This window comes from Pongo pygmaeus, chromosome 15 (assembly GCF_028885625.2).
Source record: "Pongo pygmaeus isolate AG05252 chromosome 15, NHGRI_mPonPyg2-v2.0_pri, whole genome shotgun sequence".
Lineage (NCBI taxonomy): Eukaryota > Metazoa > Chordata > Mammalia > Primates > Hominidae > Pongo > Pongo pygmaeus.
The window spans coordinates 99,013,278-99,030,683 of NC_072388.2; the positions used below are offsets into that span (position 1 = coordinate 99,013,278).

At 49.9% G+C, this 17,406-nt stretch overlaps 1 protein-coding gene and 1 non-coding gene across 4 annotated transcripts in view; both read left to right on the forward strand.

Moving 5' to 3' along the window:
* Nucleotides 1-12,754, forward strand: part of EML1 (EMAP like 1) — a 206,038-nt gene extending 193,284 nt beyond the window's left edge. For all 3 annotated transcript variants that reach the window (XM_054448798.2, XM_054448799.2, XM_054448797.2), the window contains 5 exons: nt 7,103-7,200; nt 7,323-7,410; nt 8,897-8,992; nt 10,284-10,414; nt 11,205-12,754. In XM_054448798.2, coding sequence (XP_054304773.1) covers nt 7,103-7,200; nt 7,323-7,410; nt 8,897-8,992; nt 10,284-10,414; nt 11,205-11,330 — 539 coding nt within the window. In that variant the 3' untranslated portion in view covers nt 11,331-12,754. The remainder of the gene's footprint in view (nt 1-7,102; nt 7,201-7,322; nt 7,411-8,896; nt 8,993-10,283; nt 10,415-11,204) is intronic.
* A 4,274-nt stretch (nt 12,755-17,028) lies between these two features.
* On the forward strand, nt 17,029-17,191 carry LOC129013467 (U1 spliceosomal RNA). Its single transcript, XR_008493939.1, has one exon. It is a non-coding gene; the product is annotated as a U1 spliceosomal RNA (small nuclear RNA).
* Nucleotides 17,192-17,406: the final 215 nt, after the last annotated feature.

Below are 17,406 nucleotides of genomic sequence, written 5' to 3' on the forward strand. Positions count from 1 at the left end.
CACATTTCTTTCTGTTAATTTAGCCAGTGTTCTGCATCTTATCTTGTGTTTCTCACCATTTTCTCAGTTATTTTGAACGTCTGCTGAAGGCACGAGGGCCTCATCTGCATGCAGCCTCTTTCCTAGAAAGCCCTCCGATACCTGTCAGTGCCTGCTAACATGAGCGGGTCCATTGGGAAACATGTTTCTATTTCTTGTCAGTTACACTAATGACCATTCCCTGGAGAGCAGAGAGCTCTTCCTACTAGAACTCTGCCTCTCAGCTTCGGAGTCATTGCCTGGGAGCTGTGTGGGGCAAAAGTGAAAGCCCTAAGCCAGGGCTGGGCCAACCACATTTGAATCTAGTGTCCTCCCTTAGTTAGCCAGGTGACCTTTTCAGAGCAGACAGTGAGTTACCATGAGGCCCAACTGAAAGAAGTGTGAATGAGTTCTCTGCAGAGCATTATGCAAATGTCACAGGGGATGTGATATCATCATTAGTAACAGCAGCAGTGATGGCCCCAGGAACAGCACCCAGATGGTGAACTCAGACCCCGGGGAGTGACCCACAGTTCATAATGGGAGGGACCCTATTTTGTTCAGCACTGTGTGTCCAGCTAGCTCCTAGCATAGGGTTTATGACAGGTTAGTTGCATGTATGAATGTAGCTGTAACTAACTACAGTGCAACAGACGCAAAGCAAAATGTGATCAGCAGTATGAGTTTTATGGTTACACGAGATTTTTCCAGCATATAGGCTATACTGTTGTGGATTACTATCTCCTTTTTGGATTTAAATATTTACAGACCTAAAACTAAAGAGAGAGAGAGAGAAAGCATTCGATGCCCAAACACAGATTGCCATTGACATGGAATTTCAGAAACCTGCTGCCAAAATCTCAGCCGAGATCTGTAGCCCATCTCCAAGGTAGCAGCACCCTACGCTGCCATGTGCTAAGAAGGGAAACCATGATGAAATGATGAGGGCTTTTTCTCATTCCATCAGTCTCAGGAAAGCTGTGAGGGTTCTGCCGATGGCCAGAGGAAAAGCTAGTAGCGATTCTTGGGCTTTATAGGTGGAGCTGGCCCTCTTGGGCCTTCCCAGGACGTGGGAAGGACCAATAAGCCCCCAGCCACAGGCCCCATGCCCAAGGATAAATGCCACCTTCACACTTAGTGATGTGGGTGGACATTGACCCTTCACCACAGACTGCGGTTGTGGAAACGGAGCTTTAGGAGGAACTGGGGCTATTCTGTGAATCAAGGTTCAAGGTTGATGTTAACTGTGCAGGGGTGCGGGTCTGAGAGGTTACCTCATAAACTGGACAGTCAAAACTTTAGCAGCAGTTGAGAACTAAATGTTTCTGGCAATTTCTCACATCTCGCACGACAGGCAGACCCAGGTTTGAGTTGTTGGTCTGTACCTCACCGTGGGTGGAAGAGGGAGGTTCGGAAAGTCAGCCCTGGAACTCTGGGCACACGCCTGGAACCCGACCATGAAGCCGAGCCCTCCAGGAGTGCATGCACATCACCCAGAGCGGGTGGGGGTTCTTTGGCATGCTCAGAGCCACGAGCCTAGAGAATTTCCATGGACCATTGAATACCCATCTCAGGCATGTTTTAGCAACTATCGTTTATGGACTATTTTACATAACATGGTCTTTTGCTGATAAGCTAATGTTACGTGCAAGTTTATCACAACCACAGTCAGCTAAGTGTTGGCAAAATGCCAGCTCCCTCATAGGCTTATTAAATACAGAAACTTCATAGTGATAATTCTCATATTTAACATGCATGTCGAGAATCTTATAGAGCACTTTATGATTGGACAGGATGGAGTTTTGATTGAATTAAGATTGTACTTTTTTAAAGAACAGAAATAGGAAGAAAATAATTTCCTATTTATTAAGCCCAACTGCAGATCCTTAGCCTGCCTGTTCTAGTTTCAGCTCATTGAACCTAGGGTAAAAATCTGAATGTGAAGATGAAAGAGAGAAGCCCAGAAAGGACTAGGTGCAACTGGTCGTGCAATTGTATTTCTCTTCTTTGATCTTATCCATGTCATTGCTTGAAAGGTGGGGTTTTTTCTGCTTTTACTAGAATGAATCAGAATCTGGTACTCACTCTGTCACCTGCAGTATTAAATCCCCCATCTGCCTGGGTCTGAGACCTGTGGTGATGCAGCCCCTGCCACCCAGCCAGCCCTTTCCCCTGCCATGTGGCATTCCCCCTCCCTGGGTTGATCCCCATGCAGATGCAGCAGTCTTGTCTCCAAGCCCAAAATTACAATCAATGTGCCAGGAGAGAGGCTGCACCATAGCTGCACGGCTGTTCCTGCACCTGCAGACCATCTTCCCCGCCGCCCCCCGCCCCAGATCTCACTTGTCAGCTTGCAGGTATTTTGCAAGCATGCAAGGATTTCTGTCTGTGCCACTCACCTGGCTGTGTTGCTGTACACAAGTTACTAAGCCTCAGTTTCCTCATCTGCAGAGCAAGTCTAATTGAACCCCCTGCTGAGGCGCTGTTGGGCTTGACTGAAGTCCCCAGCCTCCAGCCTGGTCAAGAGTGAGCAATCAGTAGAAAACAGCCGTAAGGTTGTCCTTCTGCCCTGAGCACCTGGACTCTTGCTCGCGTGGCTTTATGAGTTCTCCAGCTGATTTTCATTTTGGGCCAAATCCTAGCTTATTTCAGTGGGGTAAGTTTAGGAATCTCAGTCTCCGAGAGAGCTGGGGAATGAGGCTTAGAGAGTTTTTGGAGGAGAGGAGAACAATTAGGGAAAGAAAAAGGGCTCTGTGGGACCCAAGAAACTGGCTGTGCTAGGTTTCATCTGGCCTCTGGTTAGCATATTGACAAACGCTGGTTGGTTTTGATTTCTTAGGCAATTGGTTTTATATATTTATGGATGAATGTAGGTAAAAGAGCTAGGATTTGAACCCAGGTTTTTCTGCCTCAAAGGCCACATTCTAATCCTCACACTCTGCCGTCTTCCCGGGCAGTCGTCGTGGTCAATGGGAGAGTCGTTTCGAGGTTTTTTGTGGTGGTTGTCGGGGGCCAGGGGCTGGGAGGCACCTCCTCTGAGGAAGGGAACATTTCTCCTGGTTCAGCCTTTGTCTCTGAGCCACTGCCTGCATTTCCACATCACACACTGGTGGGTGCGTGCTAAGGACGCGGAGACCTGGGTGGGGTGGGGTGGGGTGGGGTGGTCAGAGTTGTCTACAAGGAAGATGACGGCCTCCTGGGCCATCTCTCCGTGCCTGTGCAGAGGCCTGGGGCTGTGGATGGTACGATCAGCCGGTTCCCCTCTGCAGGGAGGACTTCCCCAGGCAGAGGTGAGCTTCAACTCCTGCATGAAGACCGTGGATTAGAATGGGAAAGAGGAATTACAATCTGATTACGGCTGTCAGAGATAGAAGTGGATTGCTGAGAGAGATTGTGAAGTCCTGTTTCATTCATCTTTAAAAACAGATATGGGGGCCGGGCGCGGTGGCTCACACCTATAATCCCAGCACTTTGGGAGGCCGAGGCAAGTGGATCACCTGAGGTCAGGAGTTTCAGACCAGCCTGGCCTACATGGTGAAACCCATCTTTACTAAAAATACAAAGTAATTAGCCAGACGCGGTGGCAGGCGCCTGTAATCCCAGCTACCCGGGAGGCTGAGGCAGGAGAATCGCTTGAACTCGGGAGGCAGAGGGGCAGAGGTTGCAGTGAGCTGAGATTGCACCATTGCACTCCAGCGTGGGCAACACAGCAAGACTCCGTCTTAAAAAAAAAAAAAAAAAAAAAAAACAGATATGGGGATGGTGATTACGCAGGTGTAGTTGTCAAAACTCCTCGAACCATGTACTTGAAATGTGTGCATTTTATTGCCCGAAAATTGTGGGATGATGTTGTAACATGACTTTTTTCCTTAAATAGCCAATTGCCTTAAACCTGTTAGTTAAATAACAAATAGTTCCATTATGGCCGGGCACAGTGGCTCACACCTGTAATCCCAGCACTTTGGGAGGCCAAGGACATTTTGCTTGAGCGTAGGAGTTTGAGACCATCTTGGGCAACATAGTGAGACCCCCCCATCTCAACAAAAAAAATCAAAAAATTAGCTGGGCATAGTAGCACACGTCTGTAGTCCCAGCTACTCTGGAGAGTCGAGGAGGTCGAGGCGGTAGCAAGCTGGGATGGCACTGCTGCACTCCAGCCTGGGTGACGCAGCAAGACCCCATCCCAAGAAACAGAACAAAACAAATGGTTCCATTAAGACACCTCATTATTTTTTGAGTTCACAAATCATCAGGTAGGTTTTTTTTTTTTTTTTTTTTTTGAGACGGAGTGTCGCTCTGTCGCCCAGGCTAGAGTGCAGTGGCGCAATCTCGGCTCACTGCAACCTCTGCCTCCCGAGTTCAAGCGATTCTCCAGCCTCACCCTCCCGAGTAGCTGCGGCTACAGGTGTGTGCTACTGCCTCCAGCTAATTTTTGTGTTTTTAGTAGAGACAGGGTTTCATCATGGTGGCCAGGCTGGTCTCAAACTCCTGATCTCAGGTGATCTGCCCACCTCAGCCTTCCAAAGTGCTGGGATTACAGGCGTGAGCCACTGCACCTGGCTTGATCAGGTAGTTCTTTGAGACCTTTTGCATAAGAGTGGACAGCCAATCCCCTGCCGTGTCATGTGACAGATTTTCAGCTGTTCTTTACCCTAAAGCTAGTCAGAGGGGCAGTGCCCCTGGAGTCAGATGGCCTGGGTTTAAGCCAGTTTCAGGAAACCTGTGCGACCTTGGACGAGTTAGTTTATTGTACACGCCTCACTTTCCTGTCTTGAAAAATGGGGATAATTATATCTACTTCATGAGGTTGTTACAAAGATTAAATAAGTTAACACAGGAAGAGTTTAGAATTCGACCTAGCACATAGTAGGCTCTCAAACATATTGGCCAGGCTGGGCACGGTGGCTCACACCTGTAATCCCAGCATTTCGGGAGGCCGAGGCAGGTGGATCACCTGAGGTCAGGAGATCGAGACCATCCTGGCCAACATGGTGAAACCCTGTCTCTACTAAAAATACAAAAATTAGCCAGGCGCAGTGGCATGTGCCTGTAATCCCAGCTACTTGGGTGGCTGAGGCGGGAGAATCGCTTGAACTCAGGAGGTGGAGGTTGCAGTGAGCCGAGATCATGCCATTACACTCCAGCCTGATCAACAAGAGTGAAACTCTGTCTCAAAAAAAAACATATTGGCCATTTAATAATTGTAGTTGGTATCATTAAGTGGCCATTGTTAGTAGCATTTCATGTTTATTGTGGTCATCGTCACTGTTGCTGTCCAGGCATGGCCAGTTGCAGGCATTGAGTGCAGAGATGGTTGGTTTCTGGCGTGGTCACCTGGCCTTCTCAAGCCTCATCAGCAGCCAATGACAGCCTGTCTCCGGCTTCAGCGGTCCTTTTGTTTTTCTCAGCAAAAAAATATGTATTTGCCCCGTTCCTTCAGGATTCTTGATTTGGACAGGCTGCCTTGGTCTTACATCGCCCCTATTTTGTCCTGGCCTAGGCCAGCACTTCCTAAAATACCATTCCCTGAGGTGCCAGGCCACCCTGGGTCCTGCAGGATTCCTGCCTGGCAGAAGGAAAATCACAGGAAAGAGGGAGGGGAGAAACAACCCTTACTGATGCTTTACGCGCCTGTGAGCGCAAGGCCCTGTACAAATAGTGTCCAAGTGGAGCCTCCCAACTGCTATGAAAATGCACCGCTTGCTGTGTTTTGTGGATGGAGGACCTGCAGCCCCCTAGCTGGAGCAGAGAGACCCCTGCTACCCTGCATTCTGTTCTGGACCCTGCATGGCTCCAGGTTTCCAGTCCTTCTTTTTTTGCTTGCTGGCTCAGGAAAGTCTGACCTTTTCCCGGACTCACCTCCAGGCCGTGTTTCCTGTCCTGGGCATCCTAAGTCCCCCTCCCTGCACAGCGTGCACTGCATGGTCGCTTCCAGCCACCAGGGCTGCTGCTGCCTTTTGTTGCAAAGGGCTCCTTCCCGTGTGTTTCCACACAAGCATCACAGCCTGGGTCCTTAGGCCCTTCCAGAACCAGAAACCCAGGAGTAGAAGATACCAAGATACCCCTGGGAAGAGAGGCAGGAAGGGCTGTCCAGGCAGGGGACAGCGAGTGCAGAGGCCTGAGTGAACCCGTGTGTTCAGTGAGGAGCGAAGTGGCTGGAAGGCTGTCCTGGTGGGCTTTGTGGGCCCTTCCAAGGAATTGAGTCTTCATCCTTCAGTGATTGGGACAGGGAAGGGCTTATAAGATTTCATAAAATTGTATGAAAAGAATTTATAGGGTGCAGTGGCTCACACCTATAATCCCAGCACTTTGGGAGGCCAAGGCAGGCAGATCACTTGAGCTCAGGAGTTTGAGAACAACCTGGTCAACACAGTGAGACCCCAATTCTACAAAAAAATGTTTTAAAATTAGCCAAGTGTCGTGGCACATGCCTGTAGTCCCAGATACTTCCCTAGGATCACTTGAGGCCAGGAGGTTGAGGCTGCAGTGAGCTGTGATCATACCACTGCACTCCAGCCTGGGTGACAAAGCAAAACCCTGTCTCAAAAAAAAAAAAGAGTTCATAAAAATTTATAAATCGCTGGGCGCAGTGGCTCACACCTGTAATCCCAGCACTTTGGGAGGATCACGAGGTCAGGAGATCAAGACCATCCGGGCTAACACGTTGAAACCCCGTCTCCACTAAAAATACAAAAAATTAGCCAAGCATGGTGACACGCGCCTGTGGTCCCAGCTACTCGGGAGGCTGAGGCAGGAGAATGGCGTGAACCCAGGAGACGGAGCTTGCAGTGAGTCAAGATCACACCACTGCACACCAGCCTGGCGACAGAGCGAGACTCCGTCTCCAAAAAAAAAAAAAAATTATAAATCTTTACCAGGTTTTATCATCTGGCCAGGTGTGTGTTTTTCAAAAGATAGCTTTGGAAGTGGCAAAGGATTCATTCAAAAGCAGATTTTTCTCTTGGAAATAATTCATTAATCTGGCGATTTTGTCTAAATCTGTGGTGGCAGCTACCGTTATCCTTTGTAGTGAACAAAATGTGTATTGTTAACATCTGAAATGTAATTTGTCATCTTTTTATAGATGGGAATTTCTTAGCGATAGGCTCGCATGACAACTGCATCTATATATATGGCGTTAGTGACAACGGGAGGAAGTACATGCGAGTGGGCAAGTGCTCGGTAAGCGCTGACAGTGGACCTTTCGCTTCTCATGCACTGTGTATAGTTGTTTAACTACAGGGAACGGTGTTGGCAGGGACTTCTAAGGCCAGTGAAATGAAGACAGTGTTTTTCTCTCCCAGGGTCATTCCAGCTTCATTACTCACCTGGACTGGTCTATAAACTCGCAGTTCCTCGTGTCAAATTCCGGAGACTACGAAATCCTCTACTGTGAGTACCACCCCGGGGCTGTATGAAGTCTCGATCTCAGAAAGCGTTCACTCTGAGCCCTAGGGGGCCTCTGTGAAAACCCACCTCCTGTATGACTTAGGCACATGCCATCATCTCTAGGCCATGGTTTCCGCCTCTGTAACGTAGGGGAGCGGGGCTGCGGGCCTCTTGGGTCCTTCCCGGTTTCCTGCTGACTGCAAGCCCCTATGGAGGAGAAGATCCAGGGCCTGCCCCAAGGGGACGAAGGCCAAGCCCTGCAGAGGGGGGCTTGGGGCAGGCGGATGTGGCAGAAGGGGGCGGGTCCGGGAGGATGTGGCCGAAGTGGGTGGGTCTGGAGCTGTCCAGGCAGGAGGAGGGCCTGTAAAGGTGTTATCCTCACAGGAGGGACCGTGAAGTCCCTCCCCGCTGGGTGGACAGCAGCCCTGGGACCCCTCCTCCTCCTCTCCCAACCTGTCCTGGCCAGTCTCTGGGCCCAGGCGGTGCTTGGGAACAGTGAGGATGATCGTGGCAGGCACTTACAAGCACATCCTCATGCCACGCACTGGTTCCTCAGACACCCACCAGGCGCCTACCACGTGCCCCACTCTGGGCCACGCAGGGCGGCTCATGGGGCACAAGGAAGGCCTCACTGCTCCCCTGCTGGAAGTTACTAGAAAGTGCAGTGCTCCTCCCCTGCATCTTCTCAGATGACCCACTGCACTTTCTGGCTTGGCCCCATGATGCAGGGAAGGGCTCAGAGCCCAAAACACAGGTCGCAAGAGCCCACGGGGGTGGGGGGGTCACACTTACTTGAGCATCACCACTTGTTGAGGATCAGGACAGGCAGGACCACTGGCGGCAGGGAAAGCAGGGCAGTGTGTACCGAGACTGAGCTCGCTCCAGTGCGGAGGGCAGCCACACCGTCTCACCTCTTGCCTGTCCAGGTCCTGCCTGACACAGGCACAGGAACATGGGATGGTTTTCAGGGACAATCCCTGGTTCTAGAACCTTCTCAGATGTGGTCTCGTACTCTGCTGGTGAGAGCTGATTTGGGGAACACACAAGTCCCCTGGGAGGCCCTTGGTGTGACTGGTTTCAATAACCTCCATTCCTGACACTGATCTGAAGGGACTGAGGGGTATAGGGAGGCGGGGGGGCCTGACAGCAGAGGCAGAGCTGTGTTCAGGGGCTCTGGTGGGGGGTGGGCAGCAGGCAGAGACCCAGGAACCAGAGGCTAGAGAAGCCAGACTGTGGGAAACAGACTCAGACGGAGATGGGAAAAAAACAAAGAAGAGGGCGTCTCCACCCAGGCCCAGGGGCTCAGGCTCAGTTCCAGGGGAACTCACAGCTGTGCACACGTGGTTCCTGCCCGACTGGGAAGTGGAGGGTCTCCCTCTCCAAGGAGCGCTCTGTACCCAACGAGGCACAGCTCTAGGGGCTCAGCCTTGCTCAGGGGAGGGGTGGGGCCTGGGCTTAGATGTCGCCAGACTGTGTTTGCTTTTTGCAGGGGTTCCCTCTGCCTGTAAGCAAGTCGTAAGTGTGGAAACTACGAGAGACATTGAATGGGCTACCTATACCTGCACTTTGGGATTCCATGTTTTTGGTAAGTTTGCTGCAGATTTCACTGGTTCCAACAAAAGAGTGTCTCCTTTTAAAATATTTCTTCAGTAGCTATGGAGTCTCATGGTCACCAGTCTTGTCAGACTGCTCCGCTGCTACGGGAGGCCCATGAGAAACACCTCCTGCCTCACCCTGGGGTAGGGCCGGGGCTTGCCTGGCCGTGGCCCGCTGAGAAGAACCAGAGAGATGGGTTTTTAACCCTTCTCCATTGTACAGGGTGGCAGGTCCTGAGATAATTCCCTGGAACCCTCTCCTATCAGGTTGTGCCACATGGACCTAGGTGGACCAGATGGCGCTCAGTCAACTTACCATTTGTGAGGGTTATTATTTATATATTTTTTGTTCTTAAACTAAAAATTTCACTTCCTTCAACATTCACTTTAGGAATATTTTCATAAGTGACCTAAATTAAAGGGCCGCAAATTAATAGAATTTTTAAAGGTAGTGTTTATTGTCTCTTTACGTGAGACCACAAGTCAGTAGGTTGGTGAGAATTTGCAGTTTTGTGGTGTTCAGTGCTGAGGTCCGGAGGTTCGCTCCAGAGCTCCCAGTCGAAAACCCAATGTGCATCCAGCCCTCTCCTAGCCACAGGTATTGTTGAAAGGGTTTCCCCGACAATGGCCAGAAGACGGCGTCCCCCACCCACCCATTCTCCAGGCCCACCTGGGCTCACCCGACAATGGTCAGAAGAGGGCGTCCCCCACCCACCCATTCTCCAGGCCCACCTGGGCGCAGGGATGCAGAGCCTGGAGTCAGTAATGATGGGCACAGCTGCCAGGCTGCCCCAAGCAAGCAGCAGCCACAGTGAGTGACCCCAAGAAACATGCGCACACCCAGGGTTAAAAGGCCTTTGGAGAGACCAACTCATGTAGAGTTACAGCAATAACAAGGAAACTGCAGGCTTGAGGACAGGGCAGCTTCCCACAAGATGCTTCAGAGATCAAGGAGAGGTGTCACATTGGAACCAGGGTTCCTGGTACTGTCTGCCTTGGCCTCAAGATGAGGCCTCAAAAGACCTGGCAGCCCGGAAAGCTTGTCTTTGCTCCCCTTGCGCAGCAGAGCATTGGAGGGTCTCTGAGACTAGCCTGAGTGAGAGGAGACTGGGCGCACAGCGAGAGGCCAGGAACAGAGGCTATTGTGCTTTTTTGACCCTTGTTTCTAAAGCTGGACTTCAGGCAGTTTTATGTTGAGGACTGTTCAGTGGGCGGTTCCTGCGCAATGTGGCCCTGTGGCCCCTGGTGTTTCCAGCGCCCTGTTTGTGGTCTTTGTTTTAGGAGTGTGGCCAGAAGGCTCGGATGGAACCGACATCAATGCCGTCTGTCGGGCCCATGAGAAGAAACTCCTGTCAACAGGCGACGACTTTGGCAAAGTGCACCTCTTCTCATACCCCTGCTCGCAGTTCAGGGTAAAGGACTTGTTTCTTCACTAATCTTATCCCCCATGGGGCATGCACATATACCCGACCTGTTTGGAGACTAAGTGGAAATGGGCCGTGAGTGAGTGCTGCCAGCCACAAAGGCGGATGTGACTCTGTTATTTGTGCCCTGAGCACTTCCGGCTGCCGTTAGGGAAACCCTGAGCCCCACAGGATATTGACTTAAATATTGACTTAAATATTTCAGCAGGGTACACAGGCGTTTCCAAGTTTCAGTGACACCGTCCTGCCTAACCAGATGCGGTCAGCCTCTTCACACCCACCTGGCTTGCATCCCCCATCCCTTGTTCACAAAGTCCTTCAGATCTGCTCATCTACCTCTGCAGCTACACAGGCTCACGACTCTGCCCCCCACCATGGCGCCCTTGCTCCGGCCCTGCTCAGCTGAGCCAGCCCTGAGCCCTGGGACGCGCTTCCTCATCCTCCGTGACCTGACCCTGGAGACCCCTCACCCTCAGCCCCGGGCATCTGGTTAGGCCCGCCTTTGGGGCGACCTCATGCCTGGCACCTCTGATACTGAGCATACCTCTCGGCTGAGGGCGGTCATTTGCTCGTGTCTGTCCCCTACCAGGCCACGAGGACTGGGGGCTTTGTTTCTGTGTCCCTTCTGTGTCACGCACAGAGCAGGTACCCAAGTGAGAGCTGCCGAGTGGAGGGCGACTAAAGGAAATAAGGCGTGCAGTGAGAATTCAAGCACTTTCCCATCCCAGACGGTTTGCCTTGCAGTAAAGGAAGCTTTCCCCCGTATCATTCCCTCCAGGCTCCAAGCCACATCTATGGCGGGCACAGCAGCCATGTCACCAACGTCGATTTCCTCTGTGAAGACAGCCACCTCATCTCCACGGGCGGGAAAGACACGAGCATCATGCAGTGGCGCGTCATTTAGTCCCCACCGAGAGCTGTGGGGAGCAGCACGGGCAAGGAAGACACAGACTCGCATTACCCTTGGTCACTGTGATTTCTGTTTTGTTTAAAAAATTCTTACAAACCTCAGGAAAACTGTGCCCTCCGCCGGCTACCTTAGCTTAGTGCGTCAGCGGACGCCACAGCGGATCAGCGGTTCCGTGTTCACTTTTGTTGTACAATATATGACACAGTGCACATTGAATACCAATAAGGTTCCAACGTTTACATTATAGCCACATCAACAGAAGTAACTGGTATATTCTTAGTAACTTTTCTATGAACTCTTCAAAAATGGTCACAGAATGCCTTTTAAAACATTGTATATAATCTTCACTGTTCCACCATCTAGCTTGCTAAGTCAAATATTTATGACGATAATGAGGTACTGAACCATGATGGCTGTTGAGGAATTGGTCCCAAAAGGACAGATCACTTCAGAAGAGTGAATAACTGATTTGCACAGCTGAGTCAGGAGACGCAAAGATGAGACTGTATTTGATTACATTTTCCAAAGTTTCATTACACTCTCCCTTGGGGAGGCTGTGAGAGAGGGCTTGTATTCCTCTTGTGCTAAGCAGATGATACTCCTAATTGACTTAAATATTTCAGCAGGGTACACAGGCGTTTCCAAGTTTCAGTGACACCGTCCTGCCTAACCAGATGCGGTCAGCCTCTTCACACCCACCTGGCTTGCATCCCCCATCCCTTGTTCACACGCCCTGATTAACGGTGAGACATTTTGCCACCTTCTTGTGTATATTACTTGGCATGAGATGATATTGTACTTGTATAGGATTCTAGCAATTCATAATAAATATGTAAGACGAGGCTTTACTGTCTTATGCTTATGGACATTGTATATTTGTATTTTATGACCAAGTAGACCAAGTCAGAAAGATCTCTCTCGAGTGTACCATAAACCTGCAGAGAGAAGTCTCGAAAGGCTCCACCAGGTACCAAGGGCAGCTGCTTTTCCTGTCTTTTGTGCATGGGCGACTCATTACAGTATGAGATAAGATTGAGTTCTGATGCGTTAAACGGAGGTGGCAGAAATTTGTCAAGAAGGCCTTATCAATTTCGATTGTGTGACAGATTGAAATTTATTGTTTACATTGGGGAATGTATCTCAAATTTTTAAATAGAAGAGTAATACACAGACTTTAAAGCAAATATTAAGATTTTTACTCATTCAAGGCAAGTAAATGAATGGAATTATCTGAGCTCTACGGCACTGGTTGTTTAGAGTGACTGATTAAGTGCAACTTTCAGAAACATTTTTGATGACATCACCAGCCTACTGCAGAAGTGCAGGGCACAGTAAACACCATGTATTATTGAAGATGAATCTGTTTGTATGTATCCTTGTCAAATATATTCTATATGAAATAAAATCTGAAAAGTGGATTTCTTATTGACCTATATTCACGAAAGCATATAAATTAAAATATTTAAAATTAGATATGATTCACACTATATTCTGTTTCATATGCAGATTTTATTCTCACCTGGGCCATTTGCAGATGAGACTGTAGTTTGCAGATGAGACTGTAGTTTGCAGATGAGGCTGTAGTTTGCAGATGAGACTGTAGTTTGCAGATGAGGCTGTAGTTTGCAGATGAGGCTGTAGTTTGCAGATGAGGCTGTAGTTTGCAGATGAGACTGTAGTTTGCAGATGAGGCTGTAGTTTGCAGATGAGGCTGTAGTTTGCAGATGAGACTGTAGTTTGCAGATGAGACTGTAGTTTGCAGATGAGGCTGTAGTTTGCAGATGAGGCTGTAGTTTGCAGATGAGGCTGTAGTTTGCAGATGAGGCTGTAGTTTGCAGATGAGGCTGTAGTTTGCAGATGAGACTAGTTTGCAGATGAGGCTGTAGTTTGCAGATGAGGCTGTAGTTTGCAGATGAGGCTGTAGTTTGCAGATGAGACTGTAGTTTGCAGATGAGACTGTAGTTTGCAGATGAGGCTGTAGTTTGCAGATGAGACTGTAGTTTGCAGATGAGGCTGTAGTTTGCAGATGAGACTGTAGTTTGCAGATGAGACTGTAGTTTGCAGATGGCGTGGAAGCATTCATCAGGGGAGATAACCATAAAGGATTTGGCCTAATTACCATACTCAATTGTCAGTTTACGTGGTTTTGTGAACACTGGCAAAAGCAATTGTTTTTAAATTAACAATGGAGAGAGTGATAAGATGATGGAAGGAAAAGGCATTCATTATTGACTTACATGTCAGTAAGGTCTACTTTTATTTCTATGTACTCCTGTTTGTCAAGCTCAATAATAGACAAAGGATACAAACACCCACACACAAATCTATTTTAGATATACGTACTATTTTATATATATATGTAAATTACTATTGCTCTCTTTATAATGATTAATCATTTTATTAATGAATGAATTAATGAATTTGATGGATTTAAAATGGCTTCATTTCATTTTAAATTAAATTCTTTAACCAGTGCAGTATTAACCTTGCAGGCGTTCACTGTTCACTCACTCACTCATTAACACAGCGAGCGATGACCCTGTGCCACTGCTCAGCACCTCTCAGGCAAGCAAGGCCTTGAACCTCCAGGATTCTCCTGAAACGAGAGGCTCAGGAACCTCGCAGCTCTTAGCCCAGCTTCCCTGCAACATGTAAGATGAGGAAAGATGAAAGGAAAGGAAAGATTATGATTTATTTGTAGTTACAATAATTAAGTTTGTTAGCATGAGAGAATTTTCCAGTGAACAAAAAGCCCTCAGGGGATTTTTTTTTTTTTTTTTACCATTTGAAACTTTGTGTTAAGATGAAATTGTTGCTTTTGCAGAGTAAAGTCTCCGTGGCAGTCCTGTTTAGATAAGGTCAATTATCAAGGTAACGCTGGATTTCCTCAAGAACAGGGTAGGTGCTGGCGTTCACATGCTTCAAAGCTTGCAGAAGAGTACAGTTGACCCTTGAACAACAAGGGGTTAGGGGTGCTGACCCCACACACAGTCAAAGATCTATGTATAACTTTTTACTTTCCAAAAACCTAACTACTGATAGCCTACTGTTGACTGGGCGCCTCACTGAGAGCAATTTCCGCATACTTTGTTAATATGTATTATATAGTACACTCTTGCCATAAAGTAAGCTAGAGAAGATAAAATGTTAAGAAAATTATAAAAGAGGCCAGGCACAGTGGCCCAGCCTGTAATCCCAGCACTTTGGGAGGCTGAGGCGGGAGGATCGCTTGAGCCCAGGAGTTCAAGACCAGCCTGGGCAACATAGCAGGGCCCCATCTCTACCAAAAATTTTAAAAAGTAGCCGAGTGTAGTGGTGTGTGCCTGTAATCCCAGCTACTCTGGAGGCTGAGGTGGGAGGATTGCTTGAGCCTGGGAGGTCGAGGCTTCAGTGAGCCTTGATCAGACCACTGCACTCCAGCCTGGGCGGCAAAATGAGACCCTGTCTCACTCTGGGGACTCTGGAGGCTGCCAGCCCGCTGCCACCTGCCTCCAGGGCCTGGGAAGTTGATTTGAAGAGTGACACTACCAGGGCAGGGAGGCCATCTGTCATTCTGCGGGTGTTTGGGGGATTTTGTAGGCTTGCGACAGCCTGCAGGGAAAGCAGGGCTATTTGATAGATACACTGAGGCTTGGAGAAGGAAATTACTTCCCCAAGACTGGCACTTGTTCCAAATTTGTCTTAACGAACATGTGCTAGGCACTGGGAATATAAGGACGGGCAAAACCACACCAGTGCCTGCCCTGGGGCGCCTACATGGCATCAGAGGAGCCAGAGATCAGCAGAACGCATGCCCAGCCGCGTGCTAGATGACCACCATATGAGGCAGGAAGGAATCGAGAGCATCTAACTGGGAGACCCGAGTGAGTGTGGGGACTCCGGAAAGTTTCCCTGGCAGGAAGAGACGGAAATGACCCGGGAGAGCGGGGAGAGAGGCACCGGAGGCCGAGGTCAGCACTCGCAAAACCCTTTTGAGAGGGAAATTCAGGAGCGCAGGGTGGGGGCACAGGAGTCCAGGGCCGTTTGTGAGAGGCAGGGCATGGGGGGTATGTTAAGGGCTTTATTCCAAATCCCAATAGCAAAGGGGGGCCGCTGGTGGGTTAGGCAGGGAAGGGTTCCCACTGCAATTCCAAAAGGGCTTCCAGGCTGGGGCTGATGGGTGGGGGCGTTACTGTCATCGCAGTGGGCGGTGATGGTGGCGTGGAGTGGGGAGGTGGGAGCACTGTCCCAGAGAGGTTTGTGGGGTGGCGTCGGCAGAGCCCGCAGATGGAGTGGGTGTGGGCGGGGCTGAGTCCAAGGCCCCTGACTGCTTCTCTGGTGGGATGACAGTGCCATGAGCTAAAATGCAGATCACTGACCATCTGAAGGAGAGTAGTAAGTCAGGCCAGGAACAGGTGAAGCGAGTTGACATCCAGCTGCAAGGGCAAAGTAGGCATTTGGCTTTGCAAGCCCAGCACAGACATCCTGTGGGAGGTGGACACGGGAGGCTCTCCCCGGAGGCTGGCTTTGGGAGCCCAGGTGTGCTTGAGATTGTAGGTTGCTCAACCCAGGCCAAAAGAGGCTCCCAAGCCAGCTTGGGAGACTCCAGAATCCAAGGGCAGGTAAGGGGGCTGCCGGAGAGGAGCGAGAGCCAGGAGGGCCATGGTGGAGCAGGAGATAGTCCCGCACGTGGAGGATCTTGCGTCCGCAGCAGCAGGGCAGCTCAGTGCGGTGCTCGCCAGGAGCCAGTGTGGACTCTGCACTGGCTTAGCAACCGGCGTTCCAGCATCTCCACGCGCACGCAGTGCCAGGCAGGAGATCCAGGCAAGGTGGGGACAGCCTCAGCCACATAGGGAAGAGAGAACATGAGGCCACGGGTCGCATAGGGCTGTCAGCCCAGTGGGGGTGGGAGTGTGGAGGTGGAGGAAGCTTCCAGGCCGGTTGGAACTGGGGAGAGGCAAAGTTCAGTGAATTCTTGGCATTGGTAGATCTTAGGTCCTGGCCGCCGGGGTGAGAGGGGCTCCCTGGCAGGGGCTGTCTGTGCTCCACTGGAAAGCCCATTCTGGCATCTCCCCAGCCCCCACATTTTTTTGAATTACTTCCACACCCAAAGGTTGGCTATTCCATTCATTAGCCATCTCTTCTGTGGTTTGGGAACAGGCTGCCGTCCTCCTATCTTACAGGCACAGGAGCGCATAGGAAAGGGTAGACAGGGATGGTCCAGTCCACAACTAGGGGACAGGTTTTGGTGAAAAGGAGCTGAGGAACGTGCGCTTGATGCAAAGTGGAAACTGACTCCAGGCCTGTTCTTCCTGCAGATTCTCTTTTTTAAAAAAACTCTGGCCGGGCACGGTGGCTCACGCCTGTAATCCTAGCACTTTGGGAGGCCTAGGCAGGCAGATCACCTGAGGTCAGGAGTTTGAGACCAGCCTGGCCAACATGGTGAAACCCTGTCTCTACTAAAAATACAAATTAGCCGGGTGTGGTAGTACATGCCTGTAATCCCAGCTACTTGGGAGGCTGAGGCAGGAGAATCGCTTGAACCCAGGAAGCGGATGTTGCAGTGAGCTGACACCACGACACTGCACTCCAGCCTGGACGACAAGAGCGAAACTCAGTCTGGAAAAAAAAAAAAAAAAAAAAAACTTTACAGAAAATTTCAAACGTACACAAAAGTAGAGAGAGCCTCTCACCCAGACTAAAAATGATCGGCATACTCACCTGGCAAGGGAGATGCCGTGATCACGAAAGTGGTCTTCCCGGGGCGAGGCTTGTCCACCACACTCTGGACGTGCTGACCCTTACAATTTCCCCAAAAGTAGGAAACTCGGCTGCATCATCTGTGGTCATGGGGGCTGTGTTCATGCTTTCCCCTGGCTAAAGAAAAAAAAAAACATTTAGAAAATCTTGTTTCCTCTGTCTCCCCTAACTTCTGGGGGAGATGGAGTTTTTCTTTTTGTTTTTTTGAGACAGAGTCTCGCCCTGTTGCCCAGGCTGGAGTGCAATGGCATGGTCTCGTCTCACTGCAACCTCCGCCTCCCGGGTTCAATTAATTCTCCTGCCTCTGCCTCCCGAGTAGCTGGGATTACAG